General features: G+C 36.8%; 1 protein-coding gene across 2 annotated transcripts in view; it reads right to left on the bottom strand.

The window, feature by feature from the left end:
* The window catches only part of CD44 (CD44 molecule (Indian blood group)), a 73,384-nt gene that overhangs the window by 14,951 nt on the left and 38,027 nt on the right, over positions 1–20,406 (bottom strand). For both annotated transcript variants that reach the window (XM_042870782.1, XM_042870792.1), the window contains 5 exons: positions 9,634–9,799; positions 7,217–7,353; positions 6,707–6,778; positions 5,791–6,030; positions 4,080–4,169 (listed from right to left, as the gene is read on the bottom strand). In XM_042870782.1, the coding sequence (XP_042726716.1) occupies positions 4,080–4,169; positions 5,791–6,030; positions 6,707–6,778; positions 7,217–7,353; positions 9,634–9,799 (705 nt within the window). The remainder of the gene's footprint in view (positions 1–4,079; positions 4,170–5,790; positions 6,031–6,706; positions 6,779–7,216; positions 7,354–9,633; positions 9,800–20,406) is intronic.

The raw sequence follows: 20,406 nt of genomic DNA, 5'->3' as shown, positions 1-20,406 counted from the left end.
CCACAAGACATTCATTATCTTACCACGGCCCTACTGAAGCTACCCCACTGTTGTTGTTGGCTACGTTTCTGTGTCCAATTATAGGTCACAGCACAAAAGGGCACCTGTCTTATTCCATCAGAGTGAGTGTAGTGTATTGCCATGAAAACACACTCTTCATTTCTTGTACAATTCTCATTAAAATAATCTCATTCTAAAGTGACTTTGAGATAGATAATTAGAGACCCTAATACATCCTTTACAGAATATCTCAAATATTCAACCCTCTCAGATATGTAGTTCACTAATAATATGGACAAATGCTCTTTTGTTACCATACTACCACAGAGGAAGAACGTTGTACTTTCATAGAACAAAGGTAATGGCCTCAATTTGAACAAGAGGAGATTCGGTTCAGATGTTAGGAATAAAGAAAAAAGTCTCTTCCAAGAGAGTAGTAATGCAATGGAACAGGCTGTCTAGGGAAGTGATGGAGTCACATTCCTTGGAGGTGTTCAAGAGACATGTAGATGTTGCACTTTGGGACATGGTTCACTGGGCATGGTGATAATGGGTTGAAGGCTGGACTAGATGATCTTTGAGGGTCATTTCCAGCCTTAATGATTCTATGATTTTTTTATTTTTCCTCTTCAGAAACATTACAGAGAAAAGCAGCAACACATACTGCCCACTATAAACACCCTACAATTAATGCTTCTGAAGCTTGCTGCCATGGCTCACTGGACATTTAGCCTTTTTAAAAAAGTACCATCTTAGCACGACATTCTTTACCCCTTGTTGGCTGCGTGGGTTCTTGGGTCTTCTCTCTGGGGTATGACCACCACCATTGGTCTGAAAATGGATTCCACCATGACTGGGTGGTGGTTTTCTCCAGGTTGTCACGATGAGGCTCTGGAGCTGTTAGGACATGGTTCATTGAACCAAAAACTTGTTATTTCTTGAGAGGCTTACTTTCTCCAGCCTAAGCCAAATCCACCAGCACCAGCACCCATGTGGTGCACACATGTGGGCTGCATGCTCATGCCACTGAGAGGGATGTGAGCACAAAGGGAATGTATGAACCTGGGGTATCATTACATTCCTCCAGTAGCAAAAATATCCAATCATTTTAGTGTAAGTGAAGTTTGAATCATTCTGCTGAAGTTTAAGACTATATTACCAGCTCTGAAATATGCACTGTGTGTGAAATACACTCCTTTTTGACAAAAAGCATGCAAAGCTAACAAAAATGCATACACCAAGAATGAAATTCCTCAAGAAATCCAGCTTATCATTATTTATGTTTTCTTAACTGTTAATTACAAAGCATAAGGACATATAACTGCAATTTTACAAAGAGTAGCAATTATGGCACCAAAACTACACAAATTGTGCCTTTCTAGCAAGCTGCACCTGACTGAATAATTGTTTTCTCTTTTTGTGCTTACTTTTGACTTGTATTTAATACTACTCTGACTCTGATGTCAGAAATAAAGGATTATAGTGCTCAGTCTCCAAAATAAAAACAAGTAGATCAGTAATGCATAAAAATCCTCTGCACTTAAAATTACAATTGTTAACAATTTTCAACAGATGTACTCTGAATCAGTGTGGATATTTTGGTTAGAAGAGAGCTAATACATTCTTTCATGTCATCTGTAGTCATGTTTCAATTTTATGTATACAGAATTACACATGATCACATGGAAAATTCCACAAATGCTTCAAGCAAGATATAACTTCTCAGTAAGAAACCTGTGCAAAGTTATCACAAATGCCCTAGAATTTAATTAATGAGAAGGTTTATTGTTGTATGCACATACATACACAGAAACAGATTACAAACGGTCTACAAGCTCACAGCGTTTCCAACAGTCTGAAGTTGAATAACTCCCTTCATGTTTTCTGTATAGCTGTCGTGAAGAAGACTAGATTAAGACATAATGAACACTGAAGTCAAATCTGATGGATTTTCTGGAGTATTAGTATTGAGCTTACCTGATACCATCACTCTCTAAGTGCAGAAACAGATCACTGTAGTGTGGTAGAATTTTGTTGTGATGTTGAGCAAAAATGCTTTAAAAGCATGTAAATACATTCAGGAAAAAGCTTCTCTTAATCCATGAAGAATTAAGAAATACTACACAAAAATTCACAAACGATGATATGCTCATAGCAGTGTAAATGCTACATATCTATTTTTTTGTTTTCCATATCTGTTCATTGCCACAAATTCATAGTTTGACAGAAGTAGCTTGAACACAGAAGAGCGTAAGATAAATCTGAATGCAATATTAGTGAAGAAAAAATTAGCACTGGCTTCTGGAAATGCCAGTCCTGCTAAAATTCAGTCATTACAACTTTAGTTTCCCCACATAAAATGCTCAGTGAGCATTTACAAGAAGATATGGAATTCCTGCACTACCAGACACATTCGATGGAAATCTGTCTCTCTCATTTGACTCTGTGGGCTGCATCTGGACCCATCTACAGATAAGTGAGGTTTTCTATTTAAAAAGATTCAAAAAAGACTATTGTGAAAACAACTTTGAATGAAGAAGTGGAAGAAGTGGTGCAGGCAGAGTGCCTGGATGACTTTTATGTAAACCAAGAGGTCTGAAGATACATCCATCTGAAATGAAAATACTTAACTAGCATGATCAGGTTGTATTCTGTTAATTTAAAAACTTAAGATTTCTCTTCTTCTCGAAGCCATAAAAACTCATTTAATAAGAAAGATTCCCATAGAATTAAAAGGCAATTTTTTAGATACAAAATTCAAACTCAGTAAACTAAAAATAGGTGCAAATTGAGTTCCAGGCATTTCAGGGCAAGAAGAGAGGATGGCTTGCCTTTTTTAAGATCAGAAAATCTGAACATTATAAAATCTGGTCTCTGAGCAATTGAGTAACGAAAAATTAGTTATCTGGGGCTTGACTGGAACTACGATCAAAATTATCAAAATTATCAACAAGAAAATAATTGAAGTAGAGAGCTGCAGAGCTTTTACAAATCAAGCTTCAAATTATACTGAGGAATTAACACATGATTTAATGGAGGAAAGATTTTTCTGACACCATCCTTTAAGATCACTTACATTGCTTACTGTTGAACAAGATAGAGTAAGCTTCTGTCTATAGCATCCCTCAAGAGATGAGTCCCCTGTATGTTATTTAAGAAAGGAATTCTGCTGGTAGAGTTTGTGTCACGGGAGATGAGAGATGTAAAATGACTAATACATTGATTAGCCATCATCTGATTCCTACCTAAGTGTTATTGTTTCTGGAAATATCTGAATTCACTTTCTTGAACTAGAGGGGCTAGTTGTTTGTTTTGTTGTTGTCGTTGTTCTTATTCCAGCATGATGGAATCATTTTTGGTTCTTGACTTCACAAATTTCTGTGGGTAAACTAAAGTACAGTGCATTTTGTAGCAAACATTCAGTAGAAGCATAACTACTATTGATGCCCACATTTATTCAACTTCTCCTTGAATGGTCATCTGACTTGCTGTAGTCACTCCTACCTTCTCTCCACAGCAAGTGTTAGGAACATATTTACTTGAGTGACAAATATGGATTTACAGCTTCCTTCCATATATAAAATATCAATGTAGATGCTTTCCTATCCAATCAGCCAAAGAATGGACAAAAGCCTTTTGTAAGGAATGAGATTTTTCAGAGTATGCTCCACATGAAACATAAGGAAAAATTCATCAGAGCACAAGAGTGTCTAATAGAAATGGATGAAAAAAATCAGTCACAGTTATTGTTTGAGTAAATAGTTCTGGTAAGTTAGGGAAGTAGACTTTTTTTTCTTCTTTTTTTTCTCTTTCTTTTCCTCTTTTCCTTTTTTTTTTTTTTTCTCTCTCAGAAGGAAAGAAAAAGTGTTTTGGTTCTCCTTATTTCTTTAAATAAGTGAAAAAATCATTTCACTGTCTATTTCTGATGTAATCAGTCCAGAAAGTAGTGTCTTTTGGGGTATTTCTGAAGTTGGACAAAATGTGTATTACACCACTTACCAGAATGCACTGCTGGAAAAAAGAAAGCAGTTTTAATGCAATAATTAATTGATATAGTTATTATAATGCACAAATCTTACTAGTACTGGCAGGATGCTGTACATCATCTTCTATGGGGAAATCAGCAGCTGTTGCCAAGATAACAGTTGATGTAGGGGAACTTTCATAACCTGCATGAGATGGATGAATCATTACTATTTCATTAGCTGAGGTGTAACTCATTACTCACAACTACTTCAATTATTCTATATTGAAAGCTTTGTTCCTTCTGAAGAGAAGATACAGAATAGGTTTTTCACACAATTCAAACTTAAATATTCTTTATTTTAGTAACGTAGCAAAGACAATACCGAAATAAATCATTTCAAAAGGTATATGTATTACAGTGATAATGAACTATCTATCAGTGATTTTCTTGTGCGATTAAAGCCCTGACTGTACATGTGTGGCATCTGCACAGGAAATCTAGAGCAGCAAGTGATGTTATTTGTACTCCCCTCTTTATTGAGAAATATTCTGAGCTTTAGCCTAAAGAACTAAACTGTAAGCAAGCAGAGCTAATAGGAATTGTCATGGCTAGCAATTGAACTACATGGCATACACCCGGAAGAATGGCTCTGGTCCTAATTTCTCAGGTAGAAAATGTTAGGATTTACCATTTATGATGTGAATCACATAGAAAAACAAGTAGAAGATTCCATTAATATACTGTGAAATATACAATGAAAAGCTATTTTATAATTCTAATATATATAATTTATAATGTCCATGTTTTAGTTTATATATTTTTTAAATGTCAGGATTAATGGAGGATGATGATGTAGACTACTGGCATCCTTCACTGGTAAGTTGTTGGCGATTTGATAGAAAGCCTGTGGCCAGAGGTCACATAGTAAACATCATTGTACTTAAGGTATATTTGTTTCCCTTAGGCTCAACGGGAGCTGGTATTTTAGACCTCTGATCATTTCCAGTACACAAGCAACATAAAAAACAAAACTAAGTATTCAGCACCTTCACAAGAAAGCAAAATGCAGGCAAGGTACCTTAATTCACTGATTTTCCACCCTGCTGAATGCCCTAGAAATGAGTATAGTATTTGTATTTGGTAACACTTTAGAAAATTAGAATATGGTTCTACCACCTAAAGGAAGAAGGTATTACATTTTAATTTGAACTTCTATCACTTTATGTGTTGTGAATATGCTGTAGTAAGAAGACATTCTAAAAAATCCCTGTATTTGTGCAAAGGGAAGTCACTTGAACTGTATACCATTCCTTTTATTACTTAGTATCAATCCACTCTATTAGAGAACAGATAAATATATGTCATCCTATCTCTAGATATTCATAAGCATTGGCTCACTAACCTATCTGCTTTCACTGCTAAACATGTTTTTGATTCTTCAACTGAAATCAATATTTTATCAAGGACATTAGCAAATTCCTAGGACATCTATTCTCAACATACTGGGAAGACGTTGATGTTTCCAAACTATGCATATGTACAGCTGCTTTGTACACCCATGCAAACAAACAAACAAACAAACAAAAAAAAAAAATAGAAAAAGAAAAAAATTAGAAATTCAATAAGTTTCTGTGTGGGCTTTTTTTTGCTTGTTCGTTTGCTTTTTTTTTTTTTTTTAGCCAGAAACACACTTTTCTTTTTACTTCCCAGTGATATAAATTAGAGACAGTGCTTCCCTTTCACTCATGTTATCATTTACTTCGCAATGCAGTTCTTCACACAGTTTTAATAAAAGGGATATAGTTGCATCCTATTGTCCTTACCGTATTCTTTCACATGCAGGTCTTTTTCACCTCCTCCAGAAGAATGATCTGGCAAATGTGAGATAGGAGTAACACTTCCATAATATGAAGGAGTTGATCTCCTGACAGAAGTATCCCCTGGAGTTGTGTCATGCATTGATCCACTACCTAAATTTTCATCATCCACACCTGAGGTTGAGGAGTCTCCACTATGACGTGTGCCATCTGCATTAAAACGTGAGCCATCCTCATTGTCAATAACTGTTGGAAAGAGTAAATAGGGCAGCTGTTGATAACCGGGAGGTACATAGCTACATTACAATTATGATAGACAGCTATGTCTTAGAACAACAAAGAAGTAAAAATAAACAGTTCATCTGTTTTTTTCCATCTCATTCAACCTACCTAGATCATCGCTTAAGGATGTGCAACGTCTTACTGTTTTAATATACATAACTGTCAAACATATGGCGGCTACTCTGATTCAAATAATTTGAAATTTTAATCAGATCAGTTTGTGTTTGAACATAAGATCTTGGCTTCTGTGAAGTCAACAGGAATTTTAGAATGTAATCTATTATGAATGAATATTTTCCCCCACTTCTGGCTGCTCTTCTAACCAGAAATTTAAATGAGATATTGAAGGGTTGCTGTCTTAAACAAAGACCTTTAGGTTAAATAAACATTAGCAGCTCTGTTGTTCAAAAATGTCAAATAAAACATGCCTCCTAACACCTTGAGACAAACTAAGCCCCATATGATTTATAGGAAGATGAGTGATTAATCGTTTTAACTACCCACAGTATATCTATACATCTTTTTCTTGGTTGTCTTGATCTTTAAAAACAATTGTTTATGTGGAAAAAAGATAACCAAATCCTAAAAAATGAAAAAAAATAAAAATAAAAATGGCAAGGCTTTCTGGTAAGTACAATACCTATTTCACTCTGATTGCTGAGGAAAGAAGTATCTATTCTTTCAACTGGCTCGCATGCTTTGCTCCTTGATTCTGAAAAAGAAGGAAAATAGAAAATATTAATTTAAGGAAAATGCAAAAAATTTTGTATATACCACTAATTAGTTAGACTGAAAGACTTATTAAAAATAACCTATCGGAAAGCTTGCTTTATACTCCTAAAAATCACTTGATCCTCTTCTAATTGTTGTGCTTTTAGATAGAGTTGAAGATGGCGATGTTTGATTTCGTCCCTCACCTGACAATCCAGAAAACTTCCCAGAAAATTTCTAAAATTGTACATAATCACAGAGATAGATCATTAAGTGTGCTGATACTATAGCTGCACTTCCGGAGGCTGACAAAATGTATTTCTCAGTTGAGAAATAGGTTCTATTTAATGTAGAATACCTCATTCTAGCACCTTAAATAAGAATTACATGTCATGGTTATTTAATTTGTATACAAAACACCATAAACACACTTACATACCTGTTGCATTGTAACAGTATGCATCATACCGGCCAGTTGTATTTGCTGAAAGTTTGTAAATGCCTGTATGATTCGCTGCACAAAGATGATATGGATTGATTCGTGGGATAACAATATGCCCCACTATAAAACCATACCTGTGAAGTACAGAGGAAAGCACATCATATATGTGCAACAGCAGATAACAAACACTCAAGATATCTCAAACGTGAAGAAGATACAAGTAAGCCGTTATTTTCATCCTAAAAAAAACCAGTGCATGCATTTATGCATAATTTTTGTATGCAGGGAATGTTTCTCTCACATGTAGCTGTATCAGTTTCCAGCCCATGTAATGTAATGTCTACAGCTAAATCTATTTTAATTGAGGATTTCATTAGCTGAGATGCTTGGATCCACAGCAAAGCAGTGAAAATGAGGGGCTAGAAAGCTAAATGTGCTTTTTATTCAGTGAGAGGATGTATCACCTGAGACCATAGTCTGGCTTCTTTTTCCTTACTTTTTACATTAAGCATAACATTCTACCCAGTGCCATTTCATACAAAAATGTTTGGGTCTCAGTGTTACAGTACTCTATCAAATTTAGAGAGTGACTGCAAGACACACACAAGTTTCTACTATGCAGATACCTTAGTAAAATATTCAGATACACCAGTCATTCATCCACACGTTCCTACTGTTTCTTACAGAGGAAAAATATGGCAACTGTGTACAGAGCTTGCACATTTCAGTGAAGACTGTGGTTAACAGAGTTCCAGAATGCACAACACGTTGGTACTATTTTGCAATTCTGTAACACCTGATGAATTCCAGCGTATTTAGCTTGAAGGGATGAAAGAATGGTAATGCAACTGTGGCTTTATTCTGGTTTTTGCTTTACTTCTTAATATGTACAGTCATCAGGAGGAATACATTTCATAGCTTAGCAATTTTTTAATCTGTGAGCTCTATTCCAGTTGCATGTATAATGTACAGAGTTAATTGCAATTCTAAAATTCTGTTGTAGGTAGAATTATAAACTACTTCACCTCCACTTCCAACTGATCCTATGATGTTGACAATGTTTAATCTGTTAATCACCTTCTTTTCTTATGATCTGTTGATTCAGCTTACTCACCATTCCATACATATTTTAGCTATTTCATACTATTATTTTTTCTCTCCTACTCAAGCTCGATAAGAGCCTAGCTCTACTGACAAGGACTTCTGACACAGCATCAGCAAATAAGAGGGTCGGAGGGCTGGCAGGCAGGGAGGGAGGGAAGAACCCTATCTACATGCCTTACATATCCAAATTTGTCCTTTGCTAAGATATGAACAAGTTCAATGATAAATTCAAGAATGCAAACTAAAATTGTGAGGAAATGTACACTGAACTTTTCTATGCCAGTGCGTAATGAATTCAATTCTTCAATATTTGCTGTTTATTTTAATTTTTTATACAGTTAAAAGCTACTCAACATGAATCTGCTACGTGATCAGGGAAAAAAAAAACACAAAAAAACCCTTCAAATTTACAACTCCCCAGGTCAGTCTCTTTCGAATTTGAATGTTTAGGTTGACTTGTGCAATAATGTACTAGGTCTTTTGTGAAACAATGCCACATGATTTTCTAGTCTGACCTATTTACAGACCGCTGGACTACCCTGAGCTAGATGTCATCTTTGGGGCAAATATGCAGTCTTGATGAAGCTTAGGTGAGACAAAGAATCTGTTCCAACACTTGTCTTTTAAGCCAAAATTATCATCAACTTTCAATGTCTTTGTGTATATTTTGCTAAACTAAGGAATTCCTATTATTCACATTTGTTTCCCCATAAAACATTAATTATAAGGGGTAATTGAGTTACTTAACAATGTATTTCTATCTTTTTCTCTTTCTTTTTTTTTTTTTTTTTTTTTCTGAAACTTCTCTATCCATATCATTTAAGAATGTACCAACACTGTCACCAGTTCTTCACTGGAAGTCAGTAATTTTTCCCCAACAATGCTATTTGATGCTCTTTGTGTTGACTGACAGGAAAAAGAGTTCCTCACATTATGCATACCATTGACTCTACATCAGGTTCATTAAATATCACAAATATTTTGTATGTAATTGCTTTACCAATTAGCCAGTGACACAGCAATGACCTGAACATCATCCTTAATAGTTTGTTATGCTCTCAATCTTCTAAATCTTTACATTTTATCTGGAGGAGTTCATGATTTCTTCAAGATAGTTGGTAAGAAGAATATGCAGTCAAAGACTTATTGTAGAACCCAGTGCAAATGTACATGTGCTGAAAGATGGTTTGCTCATCACATAATATAACTTACTTCAGGAATGACATGGCCATCTAATTAGCAACAACAGTAATTATTACACTATGGATGGCCTTGTCACAATATATAATTTTTCCCCTCAAATTCTTTACCTGCACGTTTCAAATCCAAGTTCATGAGCTCTTTCAAATTGCTCCAGTGTTGCCAAGGTACTATTGAGAGCTCTACAGAGCTCAATTGCTTCAGTTCGTGTGAGACTGTATCGACCATTTTTCTCCACATGAAACACTCCTCCATATCTGCAACTTACATTGAATTCTGTGATTGAAATAAAAGAAAATTACAAATTATTGGACTTGATGCTTCACTGAGGACCTGAAATTGATTTATTTTCAAGTATAGCTCTTCCAATGCAAGCCAGCAGCAAACAGCAGATATTAATTCATTTAGAAAGAGATTTGGCACTTTAAATTAGATCACTTTCTCCATATTTTTCTTCCTTGGGCTCAGACACATGGCAACCTTTCAAAAAATGCAAAAGTGCAAGTCTACCAATACAGCATGCTTTATCATCAACAATAACAACGCAGAAGATACAAATATGTTGTGAAAATCTTTGAGACTTTACTGAAAAAAAAGAAAAAAGAAAAAAAAAAAAAGAAAATATTCTAGTGCATTTGAAAATATTTATTCAAAGCAGAATCGTTTAAAGATGAAATTATAGTATAATCAAAACCTTTATGATCATAAGGTTTCTTCTTTATCTCATTGTGACCCTATTAAAGTCAAGAGACTGCACTGGGAATCTACCTGATATGAAACCAAAGAGAACTGCACAGACATTCTGAACTAGAACAACATAACACTGTTAAATACTCCCAGAAAGGCAAGCTTTAGGCTCTTCTTATTCTACCAGCAAATAAGAGAAACCTTGGCCATACATAATGTGTGAGGACACATGAACCAACCTCTCGCTCCGTGTTCCTCAGTTTTGACAGCATTTCCCTTCATTTTGAAAGACTTCTGCTTGCTGCACTCTGAACTCACTCTTGAATACAAACATGCTATTGTCAACCCATGTTAGAATTTCAATATATACTGCAGTAAGTCTTTTTAGTAGTAAAAAGTGTGTTAGGTGGGTTTCAAATAATACTGTGTATGTTTGCACATGGAATTATCTTTAGAAGACAAGCAGTATGAGAATAAAGTAATGAATAAGTTTAAAATAATATCATGGGTGCCATAGCTCTATTGTGCAATTCATTTCCCGGCCTTCACCCTGAATAAGCAGTACATGCAAAGCCTACAGGAGGGGAATGTCTCATTCATGTCACTACAGACACTAAATGAAAGACAAAAGGGTTGGAGGCTCTGAGGAGATTACCATCCGCTCCTCTCTGTTGGAAAGATGCTGCCTACACAGTTCAACAGCTGAAGAGTGAAAAGACTGTATAATCAAAGCTAAGTCTGTGCCTGAGTAAAATGAGAGGAAATATGAACATCTGTTTGTTGTCCTTTTTTTTTTTTATTATTTTAGCAAAAACTGTAAAGAAAGAGTTAAAAATAATAACTTCGATATAGAAAACATGGAAAGATCTGGATGCTTCAAAGCAACGTGAAATAACTTTGTTCCTGCCCCACCTTTCCCTCAAGAGAAAAGTGTGGTAGCAACTCCAGACTAGAATGACAACTGCAGAGCATGCTTAATAGGAGTGGCCTGATATTCCTAGCAAAGAGAGGAACATGAATCACTTATAATCTCAATGGGAATTCCACGTGCAAGAAAAGGAAAAAAGGGGGTGTCCGCCCCATCTATTTGAAATAGAAGATGCCATACAACAGCTGCTTTCCCAAAATATCTCAAATGCACTTCATGCTCTTTTTCATTGACACATTCTATGTGAATAGCCAGCAACCTTGCTAACACCATTTTTGCTTGATGGTCTACCTTTGTCTAAAGCTAAGATGTGAAAGCTAATGATAGTAATCAAGATGTACACATTCTCCCCTTACTTTTGTTCACCGGCAAACTGAGGTTATTGTATCTACAGTGTATCTACTCACTGCTCCTGCATATTCACTGCAAGGAATGCTCCTATCCACAGGTAACGAGAAACAATCACAGGAAACAATCAAGGAGATAAAACAGCAGATTAAATCCAGACTGTGCAGCTTGTCGGAAGACAACGACCATGCACAAGATAAGTAGCATCCAGTAGTATTGGTGGCAACTCATCCAAAGGAGCACAATAGCTGTGCATCCAATCTTGAACGTTTTTACTGTAGGTAATAGAATTAATCCTTATCATTACTTGGACTGCATTTCCACAAAAAGGATGTCAGAAATCTCTCTCCCACTCCATTACCACAGAATTATATACATTGAGAAAGGCACTTCACGTGTACAAAATTGATACAGGTTACATAACATCTTATTGATAACATTTATTAATAGTCCTAATGACTTGTAATCCAAAAATAGCAAGGCAGCACAAATTTTAGTTTTGCAAAATTTCTGCAAGTCAAACGTGTTTTCTCAAAACGTCTTTTTTGGCACATGTTTTCTTCCAGAGAAAAATAGTTTTATTAAACTTACTCTGATGACAGCCATGTCACGAGAGATTTTTAAGGCAAGAATGAAGAGCTGGTAAGGAAGGAACACTAACAAATGTACTTTTTTTCTCTGGAAGACTTAATATTTCGCAACCAGTCTGAGTTTCCCAGTCTAAGGAGAAGCAAGTAGATTAACATAAAATGACAGCCTCAGCAACAGAAGCCTCAGCACAACATGCTCAAAAGCCATCAACACAACATGCCTGTAACTCACAACAAATGTACTCAACAGGCATTTGTGTTGTAGATCCCAACAGATATTTTCTCATGACAGCACAACTAAGAGCTACTCCGTGCAGATGGTTGTGGCCCATGGCTTCAACTATGAGATGCAGCCGCTCTCATTGCTGCCACCTGAGTGACTTTTACTCCAAATATTCCTGATTTGAAACCTGACATTATATGGGAAGTTGTCTAATGAGCAGCTATATTAAGCATAAATAACTCAGATGGGTCTTCTCTTTACTTTTCCCTTTTTGCTTTTCTCTCCCCTGTAGAACAAGACAGGTCGATGTTTCCTAATAAATAAGCATACTCTGTGAAGCTCTAGATTACATTATATTTTAAGGTCATATCACAAAGATGTATTAGTTAGAAGTAACAAATTCAGTAATTTTGGAACTAGGTTTTTTTGAAACATCAACGTTTCTTCCAACAACTTCAGTTTCATATCTAAAGAACTTCTGCTATGAAGGCAGATTTCCACATCCCCTTGTTTTGGATTACATTTGAATCCTGCAGCTTATAATAGATTCGCTGAAACATTAAGTGAAGTTCACTTCTGTATAAAGGGAATTTGATTCAGTTGTCACCAAACTTCAGTCTACTCATGGCTTTTAAACATAATAACATAGGTGCTGTTACCACCCAGAGATCCAGTCACTATTGGAATCACTTTTTAAGGCAGTCAGTTCCCTAACCTCCAACTGCTGAGGATAAATAGGCTTATTTACACAAATAACCTTAATAGAACTACTTGTAGGGTACAGCTCTGCACACGCATGTTTTCCATGGAAATGCTGAGCTTGGCCCTACACTGTACATCCTGCACACCAGGACACTTCTGGTAAGCACCAGGCGCAGTGCACGTGTTCTGAACATCTGCACTGCAGAAGGACTGAGGCTCCCAGGAAGCCGTATCCATGCAATGCGTGAGATCATATGGCAGGCCAGGAAACACCAGGGACACATGTGGCAATCTCATTTGCAAAACTGGTTTTGAGGCCATTCTCTTAGCTGGCACTTTGCCCTAAAATAATGTTGAGCTGAAGAGCTTTGTTCTTATTTTGACTATATCTTCTAAACCTGCTATTAAAAGTGTCTGCAACACTATTGCAGCGCAGACATGTTTTTGAAGCGGTGAGTGTGAAAAAAGGATAACAGTGATGCCTACAACTCACATAATGTTTTATAGTCTCAACACATTGTATAAATCCAGCATCTCCTCTGTGAAGGCAGTAATTTCAACATTTTAAATATGGCAAACTACAGATGCAGAGGACACTGACCAGAGCTATGCAGTCATCCAGGGAACCTGGAAATCAAACTCCAGAGTTCTTACATTATGGCTCCACATCGTGTGCCAGACTATTACTGATCCCCTCACTGCATATGAAGTTTCAAAGGAGCTGATTCAGAGTGGACTCAGAGCAGAATGATAACAGGCACCCAAACCTTCCCTACTGCCCCCTCTTATAGGTTGGCAGCCTTTGAGGGCTGACAGGCCATGATTTGTCCATGACACCCACATGATTTGCTGCTGCTGAAAGACAACATTGTTTAATAACAGCTCTTAAAAAAGGAAAAAGGACTAAACATGCCTGCATTGTCATGATCATTAATCTCATCCAGACCATGAGACTTGGCTGACTCAACTCAAAGCCATGGAATGCCCTTAAGCTTGCACTGAATTTTATAAAGCATGGAAAACATTAACACAAGTCATTTCTCCCTTCCTTTCCTATGACTTCTGGTGCTCTGCCTCTCTCTCCAGCTCTTCCTTTTTGTTAATATTTTTTTTTTTTTTTTGTCATGAACAGACACTCAGAAAACAGCTGCGAGTTCTTCTTCAGTAAACCCTTTAAAGCTATTACCAATCCTGTATCTAAACCAAACTTAATTACTGATTTTCAGCCCAGATTACTATCCTTGTTCTCCTGAGAATTTGCCAGCTAGACCCCACTGTTGTGATATAACTAGATGAGATAGACTAAAAAGCCTTCTTGTCCCTTCATGAAATTGTGAGTTACACCCCATTTGTTAATACCAGAGACTTGTTAGAAGCTGTCGCCATAAGAAGCCAGGTGCAATTCCATTTCCATCCTGGTTCTGCAACCCTTACTCACAGTGAGTAGTGCTGACACATGTAAATTTTTCCCACTATAGTAACTTCTGCAGAAAGATGTTTTATGTACTGTGTGGATGGTTCATGCACTTCTTTCTTCTCTTCATTGCTTTCAGGAGAAAACCTAGTGGTTTCATTCTCAAGGTGGATAATGACTCTCATATATATATATGTATATATGTACTTAAAGGTATATAAAGGTATATGAAGGTTTTTTAATCACTGCATAGATTCATCAAAGCAAACAAAGTGGAAGACCTGTGAAAACCTTGTTTCACTTTACAGAAAACCTGTAGAAGAACATCAGCTTGTTAATCATCTTCTTGGTAAAACCACTGTGTTTATCACTGCATGGCAACAAAAAGGAAACATTAGTATGCTGTTCTCAGGGGGATTTTCCTCTTTGGCTTGTGGTTCAGGATGATTGACTGGTGACCACAATGTGATAAACTGGGTCTGAAAACAGGGACAGAACTGAAGTTGCAGACAGTTTCATTCTCTATTTGCTTATGTGGCTTCTACTCTTAGCTAATAAGAGATTTGTTCTAAGTTTCTTAAGCAGATTTCAGGCTTCAGGCAGATATAAATGGGTAAATGTTTCCCTAGAATCACAGATTATTTAATTGTATAGATTATTTAATCTTGTACTGACACTTTGGAAAAGGATCAACTTGCTTACTACTGTTATCAACACTATTAATGTTAGTGCCTGCTTTAGTGCTGATAAAGAATAAGAGAAAAGTGGCATTTTATAAACATCAAAATCCTTTTAAAAAGAGCTCCTGGTAATTAATTTTCCTCTCTAAGCAAATCTAGAAAATGGATGATAGAACTCTAAGATCTGTATATGAGTCAGAGCTCGGTTTTCGGTTCAGATCTATCTACAGTTAGTGTTTGCTTTTTAAATGCTTATTGGGAAAACTGCTTTATGGCTAAATCATAATGCTGAATACAAAACACACGTGGGATGAGTTCATGAAACACTTCAGAAGCCAAGACATTCTGTCTGCAGAAATACTAAGAAAGCACAACTACTGTAATTGTGACATCTGTGAGAACTTGAATAAACAAAAATATTGTTCAGTGATCACCTAAAACATACATGCTGGCCCAAATGACTTGATTATTTGCTGATCATTCCACCATTTCTTTAGAGTGTATTAGTAAATCCATTCCCTACACCAATTCACAGTCCAGGCAACTGTGAGGGCATGCAGAAGCTTTCACCTTGATGTCAGAAGTTGGACTAAAGCCCAGGTCATTACTGCTGGAAACCACTGGATAGCTGTTCATTTGGTTATGTAAAATGATTCATTAGTCCCAGCCCCATTCACTAATAGACACGTGTCGACATCGTTAAAACACACCTACACCTGAATCCCTCAGGGCATGATGGGGAAAGGAAAGCTGTACCGGGAAAATCTGACTCTAAACTGGCATGACTACACACTGATGAAAATTTAGAAGTCAAAATCTGCAGAATCCACGTGAGTTAAGCAAACGTGTTTGTGTGAGGTTGTAGAGCTTTACCATCACAACAAAAAAGTGCCAGGGATCAAGCAACATGTTTGTCATGTAGCGTGGATGGGTGATGTTTTTATTTTCTCCCACTTGTGATTCTTGTTCTTCTAGTCCCCATTCTCTGTAGAAAACAGAGGAAAAAAACTGGAAATAAGCCACCTACATCATATGCAAGGCCTCTCCAAATAATGGCTGCCACAAGGTAAAAGTAATTTACAGATTCCCGGGAGTTGGCAGATGAAACACTTTCCTTGGTATCCTGCCAAGTTGCGAAATGTCAAGTAATTTATAAGAAATATATTTCCAGATACAGTGGTTATAAACCATATCTTCTGTTCTCTAAGTATTCCTTGTGGATACCTCAGGAAAGCTCAGTGATCCTTGTGGGTCCCTTCCAACTTGAGATATTCTGTGAATCTGTGAAAAGTTTTGTTCTTCAGTTTAAAACTCTCTCATTTTGAAACAATTAGTTCGCATAAACTAAGAGGAAAGAAAAACATTTTCAAAAAATAATTATTTTTTTAAAGTAATTAATTTTAATTTTAAATTAAATTAATTAATTAAAAAAAATTACTTACTGGGTTTCAATATAAGTTGACAGTTTAAGGAACCCAGTCCAACATTTCCTTGTAGAATTAATTTTAATTTCTTATTTTTATTTCAGTTTGGCATAGGAAATTCATAGAATCTCCCCCAATTGGAAGGGACCCGTAAGGATCATCAAGTCCACCTCCTGTCTCAGCTGTTCTTCATACACTTTGCACTGCAGACCATTCCTCATCTTCATAGCCCTCCTTTGCACTCCATAACTCATTCAGACTTCAATCAGTGCTATCTAACAGACTTTTCTGAATCTTGAAAATTTTCATGAAAGAAAAAGATCACAGCTGCATCTCTAACAGATTGCTAATATTCAGAAAGAAAATCTCTGCACAGCTGGCTTTTTAAAGGCAGCAAAGTCCAGGAACACACTTGAAAAGGAATTACCTGCATGCAGTGAGGGTTGTCTGCTGTAAATAGAAACAGCATTTTCTTAATAGCTGGGTGTGGTGACAAGAAAGTGAAGATGTCTCCATAGATTCAGAGCTATAAAATCAGACCTTTCTTTGAAGTTATGCCAAAGCTGTTCCTGCTATGCAGTTATATTTGAGAACGTAGTAATTTTGGCTGAAAAGGCAAATAAGATTGTAGCTTCCTTACGTCTCTGTTAATTGTTAACTATGTAAAAAGCCATGACTTAGCCATGATTACCCTATGAGCCAAGTGGACTCAGGTTACCCTCTGAAATGAAAAGAAAGTACTAAGGAGAGATGTGGCAGGGATATGGACAACAGTATGAAAAGGGTGACCTGCAGTAGGATGATCTGCTTTCCCTACCAGATATTAATAAGTATCCCTCATGTCTCTGTGCTACTTCAGTCAGTGCCCATTCAAAAAAGCATGCAAAACAGAGCTCAAGTTCTTGGCTTCCCTCTAAGTTGTTCTTCCCCCTATATATACCTACAGGCCACCAAAATCATTATCTATTTGATTGCTGATACTTAGAGATCATCAGAATCTTAGTATGATAGTTTCCCTGACTACCAATTTACCTTCATAAAAATGGGGGGATGGCGGGAGGAGGAGTGGCACTTATCAAATAAAGCATTCAGAATGCAAGTAAGTACAAGAAATATGCTTAGTTCCTCAGCATTTGCTGCAGAAAGTTTGCTAATGCATCTTCCAAACTTGCTTCATCTCCTTGGCAACAGTTGTTCTGATAAACATCCTGAGTGAGCCTATACAGTGTCATCACTTACGATAAACTTCCTTGCTGCTGACATTAATATTACTTTCTTTGCAATAGCTTTGCCCAGCAGTGGGTTGAAAGCCTTCAGACTCCACTAGAACATGGTACAGCTGTGCAGCACCTCTTCGGAAAAATTGCAGGCAGTGAAATCATAGTCTTGGAATTAGACAGTTATCAGATATGCCCCCCTGCACATGATGAAAACATGATCATCATTGTCATACCAGCAGTGCTCCAGGCTGTCTAACCCCAAAGACTGAATAACAAGGACTGCATAGTGAATCAGTTGGGACTGGTTCCATGCAATCCAGGTGAAGAAATGTGCAGGAAACGAAAGCTGGTGATTAATAGTCGGAGTCTGATCTTCATTTTTTTGACTGAAAGCAAATTGTTATGTCATTTGGGACAAAAGCAGGGGAAAAGCTGTTGTGTAAGTGGCTGGTCATAGATTCTCAGCAGACAGATCCCAAGCCTGGAGCTCAAAGCACCTTATGTCTATTCCCTGCTCTGTCATTTACCTGCTGGTATAATGCAGATACACCAATTCATCTCTCTTTGCCTCAGTTTGCAACTAACCTCCCTAACAAAGCAATCTGAGATTGACTGATAAAGAACACTGTAAGAGCAAACTATTACCCTGTTATTTTATTGTGTTCTTACAAGTTTTGCAGTCAGCCTCCATCTAAGCTTTGAGAAGTCATGGGAAGCCTGATTAAAGTTTTGTGGTTACTTAGATAAAAGATTCATACAAAATCAGATATAAGATCAACAACTCCAATTAAGTGATAGATTTTAAATTCCACCAACTTGCAGCATGCTAGCAAATAAAAATAGCAGGTGAGAGTTGAGGCTGTTTTTCACCTAACATTTAAAACTCTGATTTCTTGGTAAATATTTTCTGGACTTAAAGAAAAAAATCCCCCATGAAAACCTCTAGTAAATGTTCACAGAATTTCACAGAAAAGCAATCAATGATCAAAACTGAAAGGAAGAAAAAAAGACATTGAATAAAAAAAGATTATCACTGCCTTGAACAAGGCCCCTGTAAAAAAACAACAGCTATAGGAACCTCAAAAATCTTTTTAAAAGCTCTGAAGGCTAGACAGCTAATGTAAAGATAATATTAGCCTGGTAGACACAAAAGGAACAAGAAAGGAACAAGGCTTCTTCGAATATGCCTTACATACTAAGATGTCAAAGGACAAACAGGAGTCCTTGTCAGTTCTTATTCAGCATTCACCTTCCTCACGATGCAGACAAACTCATGCACAGTTTCTTTCACATCCCCACTCAAAACATCTGGAAAAAGCTAGAAAAAAAACAATTTTTCTTTTTTTTAAAGAAGTTTCTTGTATGAATTCGCAAGGAATTACCTTGCAAAATAATAGCACAATTTTAAACAATTAATGAGGGTGCCTAATTCTTAACTGCATATCGATTGAAATTCGATTGCCCATATTGCACTTATTGCCCAGTAATCCATTCAACCTGACCAAGACCTCACTGGTGACTCAAAGTGGAGCACTGAAATCTCCAATGTAACAGATATTTTAATGACTCATAGTAGATTCAGCTTTCTCAGATTAAAAATATAGATGCAACTTTTGTACACAGCTTTGAAGTTAGAAACATGCGTAAAACACTACTACTGGATGCTTGTGATTTTCAAACACACACACAAAAAAAAAAAGGCTAATGACATATGGTATCATCTGCATTCCCAAGGCCTGCAGAATATGCAGGAGTTAAAAGCACTGATACTTGTGTTTCTTTGAACAATCACTGCCCTAACAAACAATTGGATGAATCCATGACCAGCCACTTACACAACCCAATTAGATGCTGAATGATAATTAAATCATGAACAAAACTTGAAGAAAGCTACTTATTTGAAACAACGTTTGGCAAAAACTTCTAACTTTATGAATACGTTGATCCCAGTGTGAGTCTCACTGTAAAAACACAAGAGGCATCAGGCCACGAGTACAACTTCAACAGAGCGATGGCAACCAGAGCACTTTTAGGATCATTGCAAAGTATACTACAAAGTACTGAAAAAATCAGACTCATGAAATGATTATTTCATACGCATTTCCTGAAAACTGTGAAATTTAACTCCTGAAGAATTAGGACAGACAGTGAAAAAGCCCAAGATTTTCATCGGCAGAAAGATTTGGTTTGTGATCTGCAGTATATATTCAAACAAAAAGTCAGCTTTGAAAATGATCACTTTCTATAAGTAGGTGCAATGATTAACACAATCGTCTTAATCAAATCCCATCTGGAGTCCATGCAAGTCAACGGAAAAGTTAAAGGCACTTAAATCAGTACAATCTCTTTGCAATGGAAGAGAACAGTGTCACACCCACTCTTCCCTCTATTTTTCCAATACCTCAGGGGCTGGGATCACAAACCCTGTAACAAAAATGCCTAGGCCAGCAGGCAGCTTCTACTGGAACTTTTGGTGGCACAATATTTCCATTTGCTGGACGCCACGTGTCTCTACCCATCTGTACAGAATCACAGAATCACAGAATTGTAGGGGTTGGAAGGGACCTCCAGAGATCATGGAGTCCAACCCCCCTGCCAAAGCAGGTTCCCTACAGCAGGTCGCACAGGTAGGCATCCAGGCAGGTCTTGAACATCTCCAGAGAAGGA

Source organism: Lagopus leucura, unplaced genomic scaffold, assembly GCF_019238085.1.
Source record: "Lagopus leucura isolate 7727_CA_CO unplaced genomic scaffold, USGS_WTPT01 Super-Scaffold_1, whole genome shotgun sequence".
NCBI lineage: Eukaryota > Metazoa > Chordata > Aves > Galliformes > Phasianidae > Lagopus > Lagopus leucura.
This window is presented reverse-complemented; position numbering and strand designations above follow the sequence as displayed.